The sequence below is a fragment of the Trachypithecus francoisi genome, unplaced genomic scaffold, assembly GCF_009764315.1.
Source record: "Trachypithecus francoisi isolate TF-2019V2 unplaced genomic scaffold, Tfra_2.0 Lachesis_group0, whole genome shotgun sequence".
NCBI lineage: Eukaryota > Metazoa > Chordata > Mammalia > Primates > Cercopithecidae > Trachypithecus > Trachypithecus francoisi.
This window is the reverse complement of record NW_022681453.1, coordinates 26,479,991-26,496,217: the sequence shown is the minus strand read 5'-3', so window position 1 is coordinate 26,496,217 and position 16,227 is coordinate 26,479,991. Positions and strand designations below refer to the sequence as shown.

The 16,227-nt window shown below is 45.1% G+C and overlaps 2 protein-coding genes across 6 annotated transcripts; both read right to left on the bottom strand.

Annotated features, from left to right (window-relative positions):
• Positions 1-1,667: 1,667 nt before the first annotated feature.
• HTD2 (hydroxyacyl-thioester dehydratase type 2) lies at positions 1,668-15,486 on the bottom strand. 2 transcript variants are annotated; one of them, XM_033210261.1, is made up of 6 exons: positions 15,349-15,486; positions 11,057-11,154; positions 10,882-10,966; positions 5,099-5,175; positions 4,693-4,771; positions 1,668-4,249 (listed from the first exon to the last, which is right to left on the bottom strand). In XM_033210261.1, exon 6 carries the CDS (start codon positions 4,073-4,075, stop codon positions 3,569-3,571), a length of 507 nt encoding a protein of 168 aa, XP_033066152.1. In that variant the 5' UTR covers positions 4,076-4,249; positions 4,693-4,771; positions 5,099-5,175; positions 10,882-10,966; positions 11,057-11,154; positions 15,349-15,486; the 3' UTR covers positions 1,668-3,568. The 2 variants fall into 2 exon arrangements, with proteins under 2 accessions (XP_033066152.1, XP_033066153.1); XM_033210262.1 differs by lacking the exon at positions 11,057-11,154 and having other exon boundaries at positions 1,891-4,249.
• RPP14 (ribonuclease P/MRP subunit p14) lies at positions 3,181-15,502 on the bottom strand. Of its 4 annotated transcripts, none has more exons than XM_033210264.1 (6): positions 15,349-15,502; positions 11,057-11,154; positions 10,882-10,966; positions 5,099-5,175; positions 4,693-4,771; positions 3,181-4,249 (listed from the first exon to the last, which is right to left on the bottom strand). In XM_033210264.1, exons 2-6 carry the CDS (start codon positions 11,131-11,133, stop codon positions 4,193-4,195), a joined length of 375 nt encoding a protein of 124 aa, XP_033066155.1. In that variant the 5' UTR covers positions 11,134-11,154; positions 15,349-15,502; the 3' UTR covers positions 3,181-4,192. The 4 variants fall into 4 exon arrangements, with proteins under 4 accessions (XP_033066155.1, XP_033066154.1, XP_033066158.1 ...); XM_033210263.1 differs by having other exon boundaries at positions 3,611-4,249; positions 15,128-15,502; XM_033210267.1 differs by having other exon boundaries at positions 3,611-4,249; positions 11,057-11,173; positions 15,349-15,471.
• Between the last annotated feature and the right edge of the window lie 725 nt (positions 15,503-16,227).

Here is a 16,227-nt window from a genome sequence, read left to right as displayed (position 1 = left end):
CCATCTCAAACAACAAAAAAGGTCTAAAACATTCATCATCTATTCTTTTGAGGGTTGCCACCTGTGGAGCTTCATTTACATAACAAGACCACCTTTGCCAGCCAGGCTTCCTCTTCTGCCGCTCCCAGAAACTGTTATGCCACTGATCCAAGCCCACTCTTTCTGTAACCTTAAGGTGGTATTTAAGCTTCTAAACCCTATTGTGTAGGGGTTTGGGGGGATAATCACTCTGTGGCTCTCCCCTTCATGAAGCTAATATATTGGTATGCCTTTTCTCCAATTAATCTGCCTTTTCTCAGTTGATTTTTCAGAGTGAACCTTCAGAGGGCAAAGGGGAAGTTTCCCTTTGGCCCCTACAGGAACCTAAGACCCACAGAGTGATGTAAAAGGAAAGGCTTTGGAGCCAGGCAGGTCCAAGTTTGAATCCCGGCTGTTCTGCTTATTCACTGAACAACCCTGGGCAAGTCACAGTTATCCTACTTAAAAACAGGGTAACGTTAACTTCACAAAGTTGTTTCAAGGATTAGCATTAATGTAGAAAATCAACTCATCAGGCACTGAAAAAATGGTGGCTATCAGTATCAATGATCACATCCCGATCCAGTTATGGACGTAACTTTAAGACTGCTGCTAAATCCCAGGGAATGAGTTCTGCAGGAGCAAGCAGTTTTGGCCTCAAGTCCATGTATTTTTGCCTCATGTTTCCCATTGTTTTGCCATTTGAACACATTTTCAGCACGTCTAGTGATTCACCTATAAAAGTCTTCTTTAGGTGGACCTCAGCCTGCATATACTGCACATTCTGAAACTCACGAGAACAGTATCCTTGCTCCTCACATTGATTTTGGTCTTGTCTTCCACCTTTGAAAACGAGAGTATGGTATAATACAATATTAAAGTTTTAAAGTACTAACTTTATACACAGCACTGCCCTCTAGTGACTAGAATAATCCTTTTTTTTTTTCTTTTTTTTGAGACTGAGTCTCACTCCATCACCCAGGCTAAAGAGCAGTGGCACCATCTGGGATCAGTGCAACCTCCGCCTCCCAGTTCAAGTGATTCTCCTGTCTCAGCCTCCGAGTAGCTGGGATTACAGGCATGCACTACCATGCCCAGGTAATTTTTTTGTGTTCTTAGTAGAGATGGGGTTTCATCACGATGGCCAGGATGGTCTCAATCTCTTGACCTTGACCTCGTGATCCGCCCACCTCAGTCTCCCAAAGTGCTGAGATTACAGGCGTGAGCCACCACGCCTGGCCTAGAATAATTATTTCTAGTCGTCTGTTCAGCTGCTCTCTGGGTAAAAATTAAAAATTCTGTCAGATTGTCTTGAATGTATTGGCTGACATAAGATACATGGAAATCATAACTACAATGAGATACCACCTCATGCCCAATAGTAATTTCGAGAACAATTTGACAATTCTTTATATTAAAGTTACATGATCCAGCAATTCCACTTAAAACCTGTGCACATAAAAACCTTTTCTATAATGTTCCTAACATTAACAGTCAAAAAGCAAAAATAATCCAAATATCAACTGATGGATGGGTAAATACAATGGAATATTATTCAGCCATAAAATAAAATGTACTGATACATGCTGTAAAATGGATGAACCCTGAAAACATGCTATATCGAAGAAGCCAGTTCCAAAGGACCATATATTGTATGAACTTATATGAAATGTCCAGAATAGGGAAATCCACACAGAAAGTAGACTGGTGACTGCCCAGGACTGGAGAAGATAAATGGATTGACTGCTAATGGGGGTTTCTTTTGGGGGATGAAAAATGCTAAAAAAAATTGATTTGGTGATAGTTGTACAACTGTGTGGATATTCTGAAAACCACTGAAATGTACACTTTAAAAAGGTGAATTTTATGGTATGTGAATTACATTTCAATGTTATTAAAAAATGGAAACAAAAGTGTTGGCTGTGTTGGGATGGCCATTTAGTACTAACATGTTAGGTACATCTTCCCTTCAATATAACCTCCCTGGCCCCCAGCTCCCGAAGTCTTAAGAATTTCGTCTCCATAGTCTTCTTAATATTTTTTTATTTCTTACAATTTTTTTTTTTTTTTACTATAAGCATGTATTATTCATATAACGAGAGGTAAATCCAAATTTTCAAGGAATACTCTGAACTTTTAAAACAGGAACTGTACTTAAGAACACTAATAGAGGTTGCTTGACACCCTGAAAGACTGGTCTGTTATGTTTAACTGTGGGCCAGTCAGCTTCAAACTCAGGAAAACCTCTCACCTCAGTTGCAGGGGAAATGGGCAACAATAATTAGAAGCTACTGCTGAGAGACTGGGTCCTGTGCTTAACTCCATCTATCATTTCCACCAACTATCCCATGTGGCATGTGTTACCACTACTTTATAGATCAGAGAGTTTACATAACTGAGACCAAGGATGCACATACGCCCCTCCCGTGAAACGCAAGTCTCACTGAAGGTAGACCAAGATGCCACCTTGTGACTCAGATACTGAAGAACAGGGCCTAAAAATATTCAATGATAAAAAAGTAGGTGTTCAAAGATGACCCAACTTCTATTTTTACCTTCAACAATTGTTACAGTTACAATTCAGTGAGAAGCTGCTTCTACAAAGATATAGGTAGGGTTCTGTTATCCAAATGCAAATCTATCTAGGTCTGAATTCCTAAAAGTACAATCTCTCTTTTTTTTTTTTCTGAGGTGGAGTTTTGCTCTGTCACCCAGGATGAAGTGCAATGGTATGATTTCGGCTCACTGCAACCTCCCAGGTTCAAGCGATTCTCCTGCTTCAGCCTCCCAAGTAGCTGGGATTACATGTGCCCACCACCACATCCAGTTAGTTTTTGTATTTTTAGTACAGATGGGGTTTCATATGTTGGCCAGGCTGGTCTTGAACTCATGACCTCAAGTGATTTGCCTGCCTCGGCCTCCCAAAATGCCAGGATTACAGGCATGAGCCGCCATGCCTGATTTAAAACTAGAGTCTTCAAATAATCTTCCCAATACTTTTTTCTTTTTTGAGACAGGGTCTCGCTCTGTCACCCAGACTACAGTGCAGTGGTACAATCTCAGTCTCACAACCTCCAGCTCTCAGGCCCAAGCAATTCTCCCACCTCAGCCTCTCGAGCAGCTGGGTCTACAGGGCCAAGTCACCAAGCACAGATAGTTGTATTTTTTTTTTTTGGTAGTGATGGGGTTTTACCATGTTGGCCAGGCTGGTCTTGGACTCCCAACCTCAAGTGATCTGCCTGCTGCAGCCTCCCAAAGTGCCAGGATTATAGGCATGAGCCGCTGGGCCCAGCCCACTTCTTGAATTAAAAAGCAAAAAACAAAAAAGCCAGGCAGATAATGAAAATCCTGCATACACTCAATTCTGCATGAAGCATAAGGCCAAACTGTAAAGTTGGCATTTGAACAACACTCTACCTGCTCTCTTCCCCTAACTAAGATGGGCTTCTGGGCCTATCAACCATTCTTTGGTGAAAAGCAGCAATCCATTTCCCCAGAGGCTCTTTAACTACAGCATTGGTGTTTGAGGTTGCATCTTTAAACACGTATTTCAGGATTTGGGAGCTTCTGGAACCATAACTTTAACCCAGCCTTCCATAACAGTCTTTTTACTTTCTATTACAGAACATGACACTGCAATAATAGCAATGAACCGCTTTAGCTTTTTCACTTCTGCAGAAGCTAAAACAACTTCTCCAATATATAAAGGGGCTGGAAAGCTAATTTCCTGGGAAAGAAATACACAACCTGGCCCTGGCATTTTAGTTCCCAGGAGAGCTGAGATAAGTCCATTGATTAAAACTCCATGTACAATTGTATTTCCAAACTTGGTGTGTTTTGCAAAGTCTTCATTTAAATGCAAAGGATTGACATCCCCCGTTAATTCTGAGAAGGTAGCCACATCTGTCTGTGTGAAGGCCCTCCTAAGTTCAGCGCGGTCTCCAACTTTGATGTGCATATGCTGAAAGTGCTGCAGGGTCAGCACTGGTAGGTTCAGGCAGACTGTCCTCTGAAGCCCACCCCACCAAAAGTGATGGCTGGAAATTAGTGGGAACATCTTCAGCACCCACAAATTTCATCAAGAGCTTTTGGCCTGCTTCAGTCTTCAAACATGCAGGCACCAAAAAATAAATATGAGAGTGGAAGAATGTTTCCAAAATGGAAGACTATTCATTCAATCCAATACTAGTTCCCTACTATTACCAGATAATGCAAGGAGAAATGGAGAAACCTACAAGAGAAAGAAAAAGGTTAAAGCATCGGGAGAAACTCCACTGAAGCACAGGGCAATGGGGAAACATGCCCAGTTTTACAGGATTAACAAAACTGATGTAGGAGCATTTTACAGAGCATCCTGAGAGGATGCCTTCAATAACAAGTACTCACAGCTCAAAAAGAGCATACCAATATATAACACACAAAGCTTTAAGCGTTAATGAAAAATAAGCCTTAACCACAGGATTGCAAGTTTTATCCCAAAACATCTCCCACAGAATTTAAAATCGAAGTGCTCTGGCTCACATTTTTGGAAACAATCAAGTCCTTTATTTTCCCCTACTTAAATCATTTTAATCATATTACATTTATGCAAGCACAAAAATGAGTTGAGTATATTAAGAAGCAGTCGACCCACCACTCAATCTTGTTTGGAATATGTGAGGAAATAGTCTTTACCTGAATCACCCGGAAAGCACATTTTTTGCCTTTATAGGATCCTAACAGGGTCAAAGAGCTCCACAATTTGACAAGACCACTGCAGAAATATCAAGAAAATACACACTGTGTCATAGGCAGAGAACAAAATGAACCTCAACTAAGATTTCTAAAAGATTCACTTCTGACTTTGCAACTGTAACCATCAATGGGAAACTACAGCTGTAACCAAATCCTAAGTTTTGCCCTCTCTAGAGTACAAGTTTCTGGTGGATGAATGTTCATATTCATCCCAGTTTAAATTCCCAAAAGCTGCTCAGAGTTCACAACAAAAAAATTCTCATTCTCAGAAGAGCATTTTTGCTCTATTTCTCCATCGGTCTCTCTCTGCCCTGTTATACTATAAATGTCCCATTCTCTGTCATACCTGCTACATATTCTCAAGATGGCTGACAAGGTCTTCTCTTCATAGGTTAGGATGTCCAAAGGTAAGGCGGCATCAACCTGAATGTGGAATAATGCTATTAGCAGGCTATTCTCACTATTATTCTTGAATGCTTATCAACTTTTGACAACCATTGAGTTTTCAGATTTTCTCCTCCACAAAAGCAGTATTTTATTTAATGGTGCTGGCGCTTTAGTTGCCTACTTACTTACAGCTCCCTCTGCCTAGCATGTTCTGCCTACACCTCTGCATATGGCTGATGTCCCTCATCCTTTATGAGTCTTCATTTAAATTGTTCCTTGACTGATTTTCAAGTTGAGACAAAGTCAGCTTGTTATGTTCTTTCCTGTACAGGACACCGCACCTTCTCTTTTATAATTCCCTTTATTCTTGTCACTAATTGTCCAACATGTTTTCCTATTACAAGAACCAAGACATTAGTCCATGTGGCAGAGGCCATGTCTGTTTGTTCGCAGCTATATAAACCCCAGGAACGAGGTTTTCTACCTGACACACAGGTACACACAGACATTTTTTTTTTTTAATTTTGTATTTAGAAAAATTATAGACTCACAAGAGATCACAAAGAAATGTACAGGGATTGGCCAGGCACAGTGGCTCATGCCTGTAATCCCAGCACTTTGGGAGGCCAAGGGGGGGCGGATCACCTGAGGTTGGGAGTTTGAGACCAGCCTGATCAACACGGAGAAACCCCATTTTTACTAAAAATACAAAATTAGCCCGGTGTGGTGGCGCATGCCCGTAATCCCAGCTACCTGGGAGGCGGAGGTTGCAGTGAGGCAAGATCGTGCCATTGCACGCCAGCCTGGGCAACAAGGGCAAAACTTCGTCTCAAAAATAAATAACTAATTTAAAAAAAATGTACAGGGAGGTTCCATACACTCTTCATTCAGCCTCCTGCAATGTCAATGTCCTGCGTAACTACATTACAGTAGTAAAACTAGAAAAGTGGTATTGGTACAATCCAGAGGTTATTCAGATTTTACCAACTGTATGTCTACTCATATTTATACCTGTGTGTGGCTCTATGTAATTTTACCAAAAAAAAAAAGACACTGCCAAACTATGTTCCAGAGTGGCTGCACTATTTTACATACTCACTATAGTGTATGAGTGATCCAGTTTCTGCACATTCTTGCTAGCATTTAAAGTTGTTATTTTTTATTTCAGTCATTCTGCTAGGTATACTGTGGTATCTCATTGTGCCATTAATGTGCATTTCCCTAATGGCTAATGTTAAACATCTTTCCATATGCTTCTTTGCCAAAACCATACATTCTCTTTAGTAAAATGTCTGTTAATGTTTTTGCCAAACAATTCAAATTTCTTTTTTTTTTTTTTGAGACGGAGTCTCGCTCTGTCGCCCAGGCTGGAGTGCAGTGGCCGGACCTCAGCTCACTGCAAGCTCCGCCTCCCGGGTTTACGCCATTCTCTCGCCTCAGCCTCCCGAGTAGCTGGGACTACAGGCGCCCGCCATCTCGCCCGGCTAATTTTTTGTATTTTTTTAGTAGAGACGGGGTTTCACCGTGTTAGCCAGGATGGTCTCGATCTCCTGACCTCGTGATCCGCCCGTCTCGGCCTCCCAAAGTGCTGGGATTACAGGCTTGAGCCACCGCGCCCGGCCACAATTCAAATTTCTAATTGAATTGTTTGGCTGAGTTTTGATACTTATTATAATATTATTTTCTTGAGAAAAGAATCTCGCTCTGTCACCCTGGCTGGAGTGCAGTGGTATGATCTTGGCTCACTGCAACCTCTGCCTCCCAGGTTCAAGTGATTCTCCTGCCTTAGTCTCCCGAATAGCTGGTTACAGGCATGTGCCACCACACCTGGTTAGTTTTTATAGTTTTAGCAGAGACGGGGTTTTGCCATGTTGGCCAGGATGGTCTCCAACTCCTGACCTCAGGCGATCAACCCACCTTGGCCTCCCAAAGTGCTGGGATTACAGGCGTGAGCCACCAAACCCGCGTGTTATTACTATTGAGACAAGGTCTTGTTCTGTTGCCCAGGCTGCATGCAGTGGTGCAACCAGAGTTCACTACAGCCTCGAACTCCTGACCTCAAGAAATCTTCCTGCCTTGGTCTCTCAAAGTGTTGGGATTGCGGGCATGAGCCACTGCACCAGGCCAAATGTCATTTATATATTCTAAACACTATAGTCCTTTGTTGGATACGTGGTTTACAAATATTTTCCCCTAGTATGTAATTCATCTTTTCATCCTTTCCCACCCCCACCCCCAGCCGTGGTGGTGTGATCACCACTCACAGCAACCTTGAGCTCTTGGGCTCAAGCAATCCTCCCATCCCAGTCTCTTGACTAGTTGGGACTATAGGTGCACACCATCACACCTGGCTCAATTTTTCAAATTTTTTTATAGAGACGGGGTTTCACCAGATACCCAGGCTGGTCTGGAACTCCTGGGCTCAACTGATCCACCCACTTGGCTTCTCGAAGTGGTGGGATTATAGCTGTGAGCTACCACGCCTGGCCTTTTCATCCTCTTAAAAAGTCTTTTGCAGAGGCTTTAAATTTTTTTTTGAGACGGAGTCTCGCTCTGTCTCCCAGGCTGGGGTGCAGTGGCCGGATCTCAGCTCACTGCAAGCTCCGCCTCCCAGGTTCACACCATTCTCCTGCCTCAGCCTCCCCAGTAGCTGGGACTACAGGGCGCCCACCACCACGCCCGGCTAATTTTTTTTGTATTTTTAGTAGAGACGGGGTTTTACCATGGTCTAGATCTCCTGACCTTGTGATCCGCCCACCTCGGCCTCCCAAAGTGCTGGGATTACAGGCGTGAGCCACCGCGCCCAGCCGAGGCTTTAAATTTTGATGAGGTACTTAGCATATTTTGATTTGACAGACTATATGAACCAGAAAATAATTTCCTGAGCATCCTCTGTCTTCTCTCAACTTCTAAAACTCTACTTCTCTACTTCTTTTCTCAAATCTGCTTAAAGTGTTGGTCTATGACAAAATAAGGAGTTGAATCAGAATGTAAACCAATAGTATCATTAATCACTGTGTTTAGTTCAGTTCTTTTTTTCATAAGGAGGCTTTTTTTTTTTTTTTTGAGACAGAGTCTTGCTCTGTTGCCCAGGCTGGAATGCAGTGGCGTGATCTGGGCTCACTGCAACCTCCGCCTCCCAGGTTCAAGCAATTCTCTTCCATCAGGCTTCCAAGTAGCTAGGACTACAGGCATGTGCCACCACGCCCAGCTAATTCTTGTATTTTTAGTAGAGACAAGGTTTCACCATGTTGTCTAGGCTAGTCTCAAACTCCTGACCTTACGTGATCCGCTCGCCTCAGCCTCCCGAAGAGCTGGGATTACAGGAGTGAGCCACTGCGCCTGGACCATAAGGAGACTTTCTCATTAAAAGTGGTAGTGTACTAGTTCTGCTGCAAATTCCTTATCTCTTCAAGATGGGCAGAGTTTGCAGGTTGCCAGTCTAGGCTACACTTTGAGTAGCACTGTGCCACAACAAACATTTGTCTACCGTGTTCCTTGTAAAACAGAAGGCATATTAGAATAAATCCAACAAAATTCATCACTTCTGAAAGTTTACTTCTGCAATTTCAAACACAGTTTTAAAATAATCTCTAGGGGAATACAAAAATTAGCTGGGCGTGGTGGCAGGCACCTGTAGTCGCAGCTACTCGGGAGGTTGAGGCAGGAGAATCGCTTGAATCCGGGCGGGCGGAGGTTGTGCCAATGCACTCCAGCCTGGGCAACAGAGCAAGACTCCATCTCAAAAAAATAAATAAATAAAATAATCTCTCGGGGAACCCTCATACACTACTGGGAGGAATGTAACTGTACAACCACTATGGAGAACAGCATGGAGGTTTCCCAAAAAAACTAAAAATAGGTCAGGTGCAGTGGTTCATGTTTATAATCCCAGAACTTTGGGAGGCCAAGGAAAGAGGATTGCTTGAGTCCAGGAGCCTGGGCAACATGGTGAGACTTTGTCTCTGCAAGTAAAAAAATTGGCTTGGTGGTACATATGCCTGTGGTCCCAGCTACTAGGGATTCTGGGGTGGGAAAATCACTTGCGCTTGGGCGGTTGAGGCTGTAGTGAGCCATGACCATGCCACTGCACTCCACCCTGGGCATCACAGCAAGACTTCATCTCAAAAACAAAAAACAAAAGAAACTAAACTAAAAATAGAATACCATTTAATCCAGCGAGTCTACTACTAAGCAGAAATCCAAGGGAAAGGAAATCAATTCAAAAAGACATGTGCAGCTGGGTGTATGAGCTCATGCTGTAATCCCAGCAATTTGGGACGCCAAGGCGGGAGAAAAACAACAAAAAGACATATGCACTCTCACATTTATTGCAGTACTATTCCCAATAGCCAAAATACAGAACTTAAGCGTCCATCAATGGATAAAAAAAAAAAGTGGTATATGTTACAATGGAATATTACTCAGTCATAAAAAAAAAAATGAAATTCTGTCATTTGCAGCACCATGAATAGAACTGGAGGCCATTTTGTCAGGTGAAGTAAGCCAGGCACAGAAAGACAACTGTTGCATGTTCTCACTCGTATGTGAGAGCTAAAAAAGCAGATCTTGCCAGGTGCAGTGGCTCACGCCTGTAATCCCAGCACTTTGGCAGCCCGAGGAGGGTGGATCACCTGAGGTCAGGAGTTCAAGACCAGCCTGGCCAACATGGCGAAACCCTGTCTCTAGAAAAAATACAAAAATTAGCTGGGCATGGTAGCGTGTGCCTGTAATCTCAGCTACTGGCGGGGGCTAAGGCAGGAAGACCCCTTGAACCTGGGAGGCAGAGGCTGCAGTAAGCCGAGAATGTGCCACTGCACTCTAGCCTGGGCAACAGAGCAAGACTCCATCTCAAAAAAAAAAAAAAAAGGAGTAGATCTCATGAGGATAGAAAGTAGATTGGTGATTACTAGAGGCTGGGAAGGGTAGCAGGGTAGAGACAATAAAGGAGGAAAAAAAGGAATACAAATGTGTTTATTACAATACATGAATAAAACATTTTAAAATACAGAGTTGTATAATTAAAAAAAATTTTTTTTTTAATGTTTGAAGAGCAATCTTAGGCTGGGCGCGGTGTCTCAAGCCTGTAATCCCAGCACTTTGGGAGGCCGAGGCGGGCGGATCACGCAAGGTCAGGAGATCGAGACCATCCTGGCTAACATGGTGAAACCCCGTCTCTACTAAAAAATACAAAAAACTGGCCGGGCGAGGTGGTGGGCGCCTGTAGTCCCAGCTACTGGGGAGGCTGAGGCAGGAGAATGGTGTGAACCCGAGAGGCGGAGCTTGCAGTGAGCTGAGATCCGGCCACTGCACTCCAGCCCAGGCCACAGAGCGAGACTCCGTCTCAAAAAAAAAAAGAAAAGAAAAGCATTCTTTCTGTATTTCTTTCTTTTTTTTGAGACAAAGAGTCTCACTCTGTCACCAGGCTGGAGTGCAGTGGTGCGATCTCAGCTAACTGCAACCTCCGCCTCCCAGGTTCAAGCGATTCTCCTGACTCAGCCTCCCAAGTAGCTAGGATTACAGGCATGTGCCACCACACCTGGCTTATTTTTGTATTTTTAGTAGAGATGGGTTTCACCATGTTGGCCAGGATGGTCTCGACCTCTTGACCTCGTGATCAAATTGCTGGGATTACAGGCCTCCAAATCGTTGGGATTACAGGCATGAGCCACTGCGCCCAGCCTCTTTCTGTATTTCTTACAAAGATCTTTGGAATGTTCAATCTACCAAGTGATTCCATACCTCCCCAAACAGGTCCTTCACAGCCGAAATCAGCAGCTGTTTGAACTGTGCAGCATTCAGTCCAACTCCACAATCTTGAAATTCTCTAAAAAAAAAGACATCATATTAAATTTCATTCTATTCAGATTGATGTTAGAAAAGTAATCTAAAATAGAACTTAGGAAACTAAACTTACAGGCAGACTTTCATGTAGTGGTACTCGGAAGGGTTTTTGTAAACTACTCTTTCATATGTGGCAGCAGGGGCAGGCATCTTTTCCAGTGCTGATCACACCTACAGTAAGTCAAGAGGGCTAGAAATGACCAATGCACATGCTATTTTTCATAGTTTTGATGAGAATTTGGCCTATTTGGGTTTTTTTTGTTTGTTTGAAGGCAGGGTCTCACCCTGTCATCTAGGCTGAAGTGCAGTGGTGCAATCACAGTTCATTGTAGCCTCCACCTCAGGCTCTCCAGGCTCAGGTGATCCTCCTGCCTCAGCCTCCTGAGTAGCTGGGACTCTAGGCACATGCCACCACATCCAGCAAATTTTTGTATTTTTGTACAGACAGGGTTTCACCATGTTGCCCAGGCTAGTTTCAAACTCCTGGGCTCAAGCAGTTTGCCCACCTCAGCCTCCCAAAGTGCTGGGATTACAAATGTGACCATCAGGTCCGGCCTTCCTATTTTTTTTGTTTTTTGTTTTGGAGGAGTCTCGCTTGGTCACCCAGGCTGGAGTGCAGTGGCGCAATCTTGGCTCACTGCAAACTCTGCCTCCCGGGTTCAAGCAATTCTCCTGCCTCATCCTCCCAAGTAGCTGGGATTACAGGCATGTGCCACCACGCCTGGCTAACTTTTTTGTATTTTTAGTAGAGATGGGGTTTCACCATATTGGTCAGGCTGGTCTTGAACTCCTAACCTTGTGATACGCCCGCCTTGGCCTCCCAAAGTGCCAGGATTACAGGCGTGAGCCACCGTGCCCAGCCGCCTGTTTGGTTTTTAAAAGACTTCTGGGCACAGTAACTCATCTAATTCTGGTCAAACTAAGGTTACCGATACAAAGACAAAAGAAGTTTCTATATTCTGTATATGCCAAATTACTGTACTCTTACTTAAAACCTAATAACATAATTTTGGCTAATAATTTTCCTTATGAGCACTTAGCTCTGTGCTAAACATTTCACGTGCCTTAGCTTGTCTTCAAAATGCTCCTGAGGTAAGCGATATTATTATTCCCATTTTTGAGAAGATGACACAGAGGTTTAGTAAACGTAGGTAACATCTGCCCAAGGGTACCCAGAGATTCCAACCACTCTGAGCTCGCTCAAGACCAGTAATGATGCCTCTTTATCCAAAAAAAGGGCATAAAGGAGTAAAATCTTAAGATGTGAAGGGTAAACAAGAAGATCCTCTTGTTTACTCTCAGTCAACACAGAACACAAAGAGAAGAATGAGGGGTGGTCGTTCTGCCATCTCCTCCCATCCTGGGTATGCCTGCTCTCTGTCTGAAAGCCAGGTCTGTGCAAGACGGTGAACGACTGAGCTTAAACGGCACAGGGGTTGAGAAGAGGGATTCCTGGAATGGGCACTCGATGCAGCTTCTAAAAGGTCTGAACTTTCAAGAACGTAGAACATGCTCATCTCTCTGCAGACAGTTCCTTTCCTTGGCTCCCCGCCAACCTTGCTCTCCCCTGGATAGGTCCTATTCATCCTTCAACTTTCAGTTTAAATGTCACCTCTTCATGGAGGTCTTCTCTGACACCCTGTTCTAAATTAAGTCCCCATGTTATGCAATCTCTTAACATTGTCTATTTGTTTAATATATGGATCCCCCACTGCAGGGACCAGGAAACTGAGGCCCAATCAAGGAAAGTGACTTATCCAAGGTCACAGAGCTATAGACCAGCATTTCCAAAATCACTCTGGGTTAGACCCAATTTCAACCACTCCCAGATGGTGACCTCTGGAGAAAAGAAGTCAGGGTCAAGGAGCTACATCTACCAATCCATTCAACAAACATTAATACTTTGGGACCTGGCGTGGTACTCATGCCTGTAATCTCAACAGTTTGGGAGGCCAGGAGTTTGAGACCAGCCTGAGAAACATAGTGAGACCCTGTCTCTTAAAAAAAAAAAAAAAAATTTGGCCGGGCGCAGCGGCTCAAGCCTGTAATTCCAGCACTTTGGGAGGCCGAGACGGGCGGATCACGAGGTCAGGAGATCGAGACCATCCTGGCTAACACGGTGAAACCCCGTTTCTACTAAAAAAAAAAAAAAAAAATACAAAAAAAAAAAAAAACTAGCTGGGCGAGGTGGTGGGCGCCTGTAGTCCCAGCTACTCGGGAGGCTGAGGCAGAAGAATGGCGTAAACCCGGGAGGCGGAGCTTGCAGTGAGCTGAGATCCGGCCACTGCACTCCAGCCTGGGCGACAGAGCTAGACTTTGTCTCAAAAAAAAAAAAAAAAAAAAAAATTTAAATTAGCCAGGCATGGTAGTGTGTGCCTGTAGTTCCAGCTACTCCAGGGGCTGAGGTGGGAGGATCGTTTGACTCTGGGAGGTTAAGGATACAGTGCACTGTGATTGTACCACTGCACTCCAGCCTGGGTGACACAGCATCACCCTGTCTCCAAAACAAACAAAAAATACTGTAATACTATGACACAAAGTAGGTATTCAAAGGAGGGAAAAGTGACAGTGGTAAGGCTATATATTCAAGAGAATCCTTGGTTTCAGGACAGCGGCAATACTTACCTGATGCTTCTTTCCCAGTCACCAGAGTCTCCCCTAACTACAAGGGCAGGGCAAACAAGAAACCTCAATCTGTTTCTTTCATTGCTTGGCACATCAATGTTTTTTAGTGTTACTGCCTTGATGGAGCTGGCTGCCTAAAGTAGGGGAGTGAAATTACGCCCAGGGCTTAGATGCCAGTAAAACGAAGACTTACACAACGTCCACGAGATGGACAGTGGTGACGGCTGCACAGCGTTGTGAATGTATTCAATGCCACTTACGATAAATTTTATGTCACGTATTTTTTGCAATTAAAAAAAAAAAAAACTTACAAATGACAGCACTGCCCTCTGCAGGCTGTTCTGAGATTAAAGGAGAGGATGACTGGGAAATACTTTTGTACAGACTGGTATTAAATATATTCACCAGGCTCTCCACAGATGTGGGCTCACGAAGTCACTGTCACCCCCATCTGTAAAGTCTTGTTGTTTGTTTTGAGATGGAGTCTCACTCTGTCGCCCAGGTTGGAGTGCTTCGGGTCGAAGCAATTCTTGTGCCTCAGCCTCCCGAGTAGCTGGGATTACAGACATACGTCATCACGCCCGGCTAACTTTTGCATTTTTAGTACAAATGGGGTTTTGCCATGTTGGCCCAGGCTGGTCTCCAACTCCTGGCGTCAAGTGATCCGCCGACCTCGGCCCCCTCAAAGTACTAGGATTACAGGCATGAGCCACCGCGCCCGGGCTAAAGCCAGCCTTTTTTAGTGGCTGCACAGGGAAGCTCCTAATCTGACCTATTAGTAATAAATTTTTGATTCCCCCTACTCCCCAGCTTCTCCAACTCTACGGTGGCCCGTGAGTCCATTAACATCTACTCAAACTACATCATTCCTCTGCTCAAAACCTTGCTATGGTTCCCGTTTTATCCAGAGTAAGGCCAAAGTCCTTAGAACAGCCTGCAAGGCTCTGCCTGGAGGTTCTGCAGGGCTGCCCCCTCTACACCTCTGACCTCATGTCCTGCCATTCTCCCTCCGCTCAATCCCCGCCACCGTATAGGCCTAGCCTAGTTCCTTCGCACGCGCCAGTCTCGCTCCCACCCCTGGGCCTCGGCTCTAGCTTTTCCCCATGCTGGAAAACCTCTTCCTCCAGGCAGCGACCGGGCTCACACCCTTGCCTCCTTCTTAACTTAGCTCAAATCTCAACTGGTATGGCCCAGTGCCCTTCTCAGCTAACACCGCACCCCACCCCCATGCCCCGTCCCTGCTTTCTTTTTCGTAGCATTTGCCTTTTTCTATGACTATTATGTAACTCGTTTATCTTTATCTGTACTCCCCCCCAATTCCAACAGAAAGTCCACTCCAAGAATCTTGCTATCTTGTTCACTGCTGTTTCCCAAGGCCCTAAAACACTGTGTCGTGCACAGTGGACGTGCAACGTCCAGTTTTTGGACTAAATCAATCACTTTTAAAAGCTCAATTTCCCTACTGTTGAGAACTTTGGTGGCTTTCAGTATTTTTCAACAACCACCATTTAGCGCTCACCTCGCGCCGGGCGCACGGAGCGCGCTCAGGACATGTTCCGAAGCCTCGCCCGCGCCTCTGCGGCCGAGACCCTGCGCGGCGCCGTACGGAGGCACGCATCGCCCGGGGCCGGAACGGACTAGCAGCCCAAGCCGCACCGCCCGCCCCGCGCATGCGCCCGGGGCGCGGCCAACTAAGACGGCTCCCGAATCACCACCGCTCTTTGGAGGGCTTCCACCTACCCACTCTCCGTCGGACGAGCCTGACACCTGCCCAGACTCCTATTCGCTGCAAGAACCCGCAAAGGCTTGGAGCTCCCCGGCAGCAGCCAGACCTGGACCCGAGAAACTCCTGGTGTCTTTACGTTTGGCTTCTCCTCGTCCCGCGCCACGAAGCCTGACGCCCAGGCGGATATGACGTCACCGCGCAGCGTCTTCTTGGACCCAGGCGCGAATCCTGATCCAGAGCTGAGAGTGGCCGAGCTCAGCGCCCTCTGGTGTCCACTCCGGAAAAGCCGTGTGTGCAGTTTGCTAAGGGTGCGGTTCAAGGCGTGTTTATTCCGCCTTGGACAGTGCTTCATAGTTATCCATTTCTTAATGCATTCATTCATTCAACAATTGTTTTTTTTTTTTTGAAACAGTTTTACTCTGTCGCCCAGACTGGAGTGCATTGGCGCAATCTGACTCACTGCAACCTCTGCCTCTAGGACTCAAGCGATTCTCCCACCTCAGCCTCCTGAGTAGCTGGGACTACAGCTATGCTCCACATGTCTGGCTAATTTTTGTATTTTTAGTAGAGACGGGGTTTCACCATGTTGGCCAGGCTAGTCTCAAACTCCTGGCCTCAAGTGATCTGCCCAAGACCTTGGCCTCCCAAAGTGCTGGGATTACAGACGTGAGCAACCGCGCCCGAGTAATTCTACAAAATTTTTAATTATATTATAATTTATTTATTTATTGAGATGGAGTCTTGCTCTGTCGCCAGCCTGGAGTGCAGTGGCGCGATCTCGGCTCACTGCAACCTCTGCCTCCCTTCAAGTGATTCTCCTGCCTCAGCCTCCCAAGTAGCTGGGACTACAGGCGTACACCACCGTGCCCAGCTAATTTTTGTATTTTTAGTAG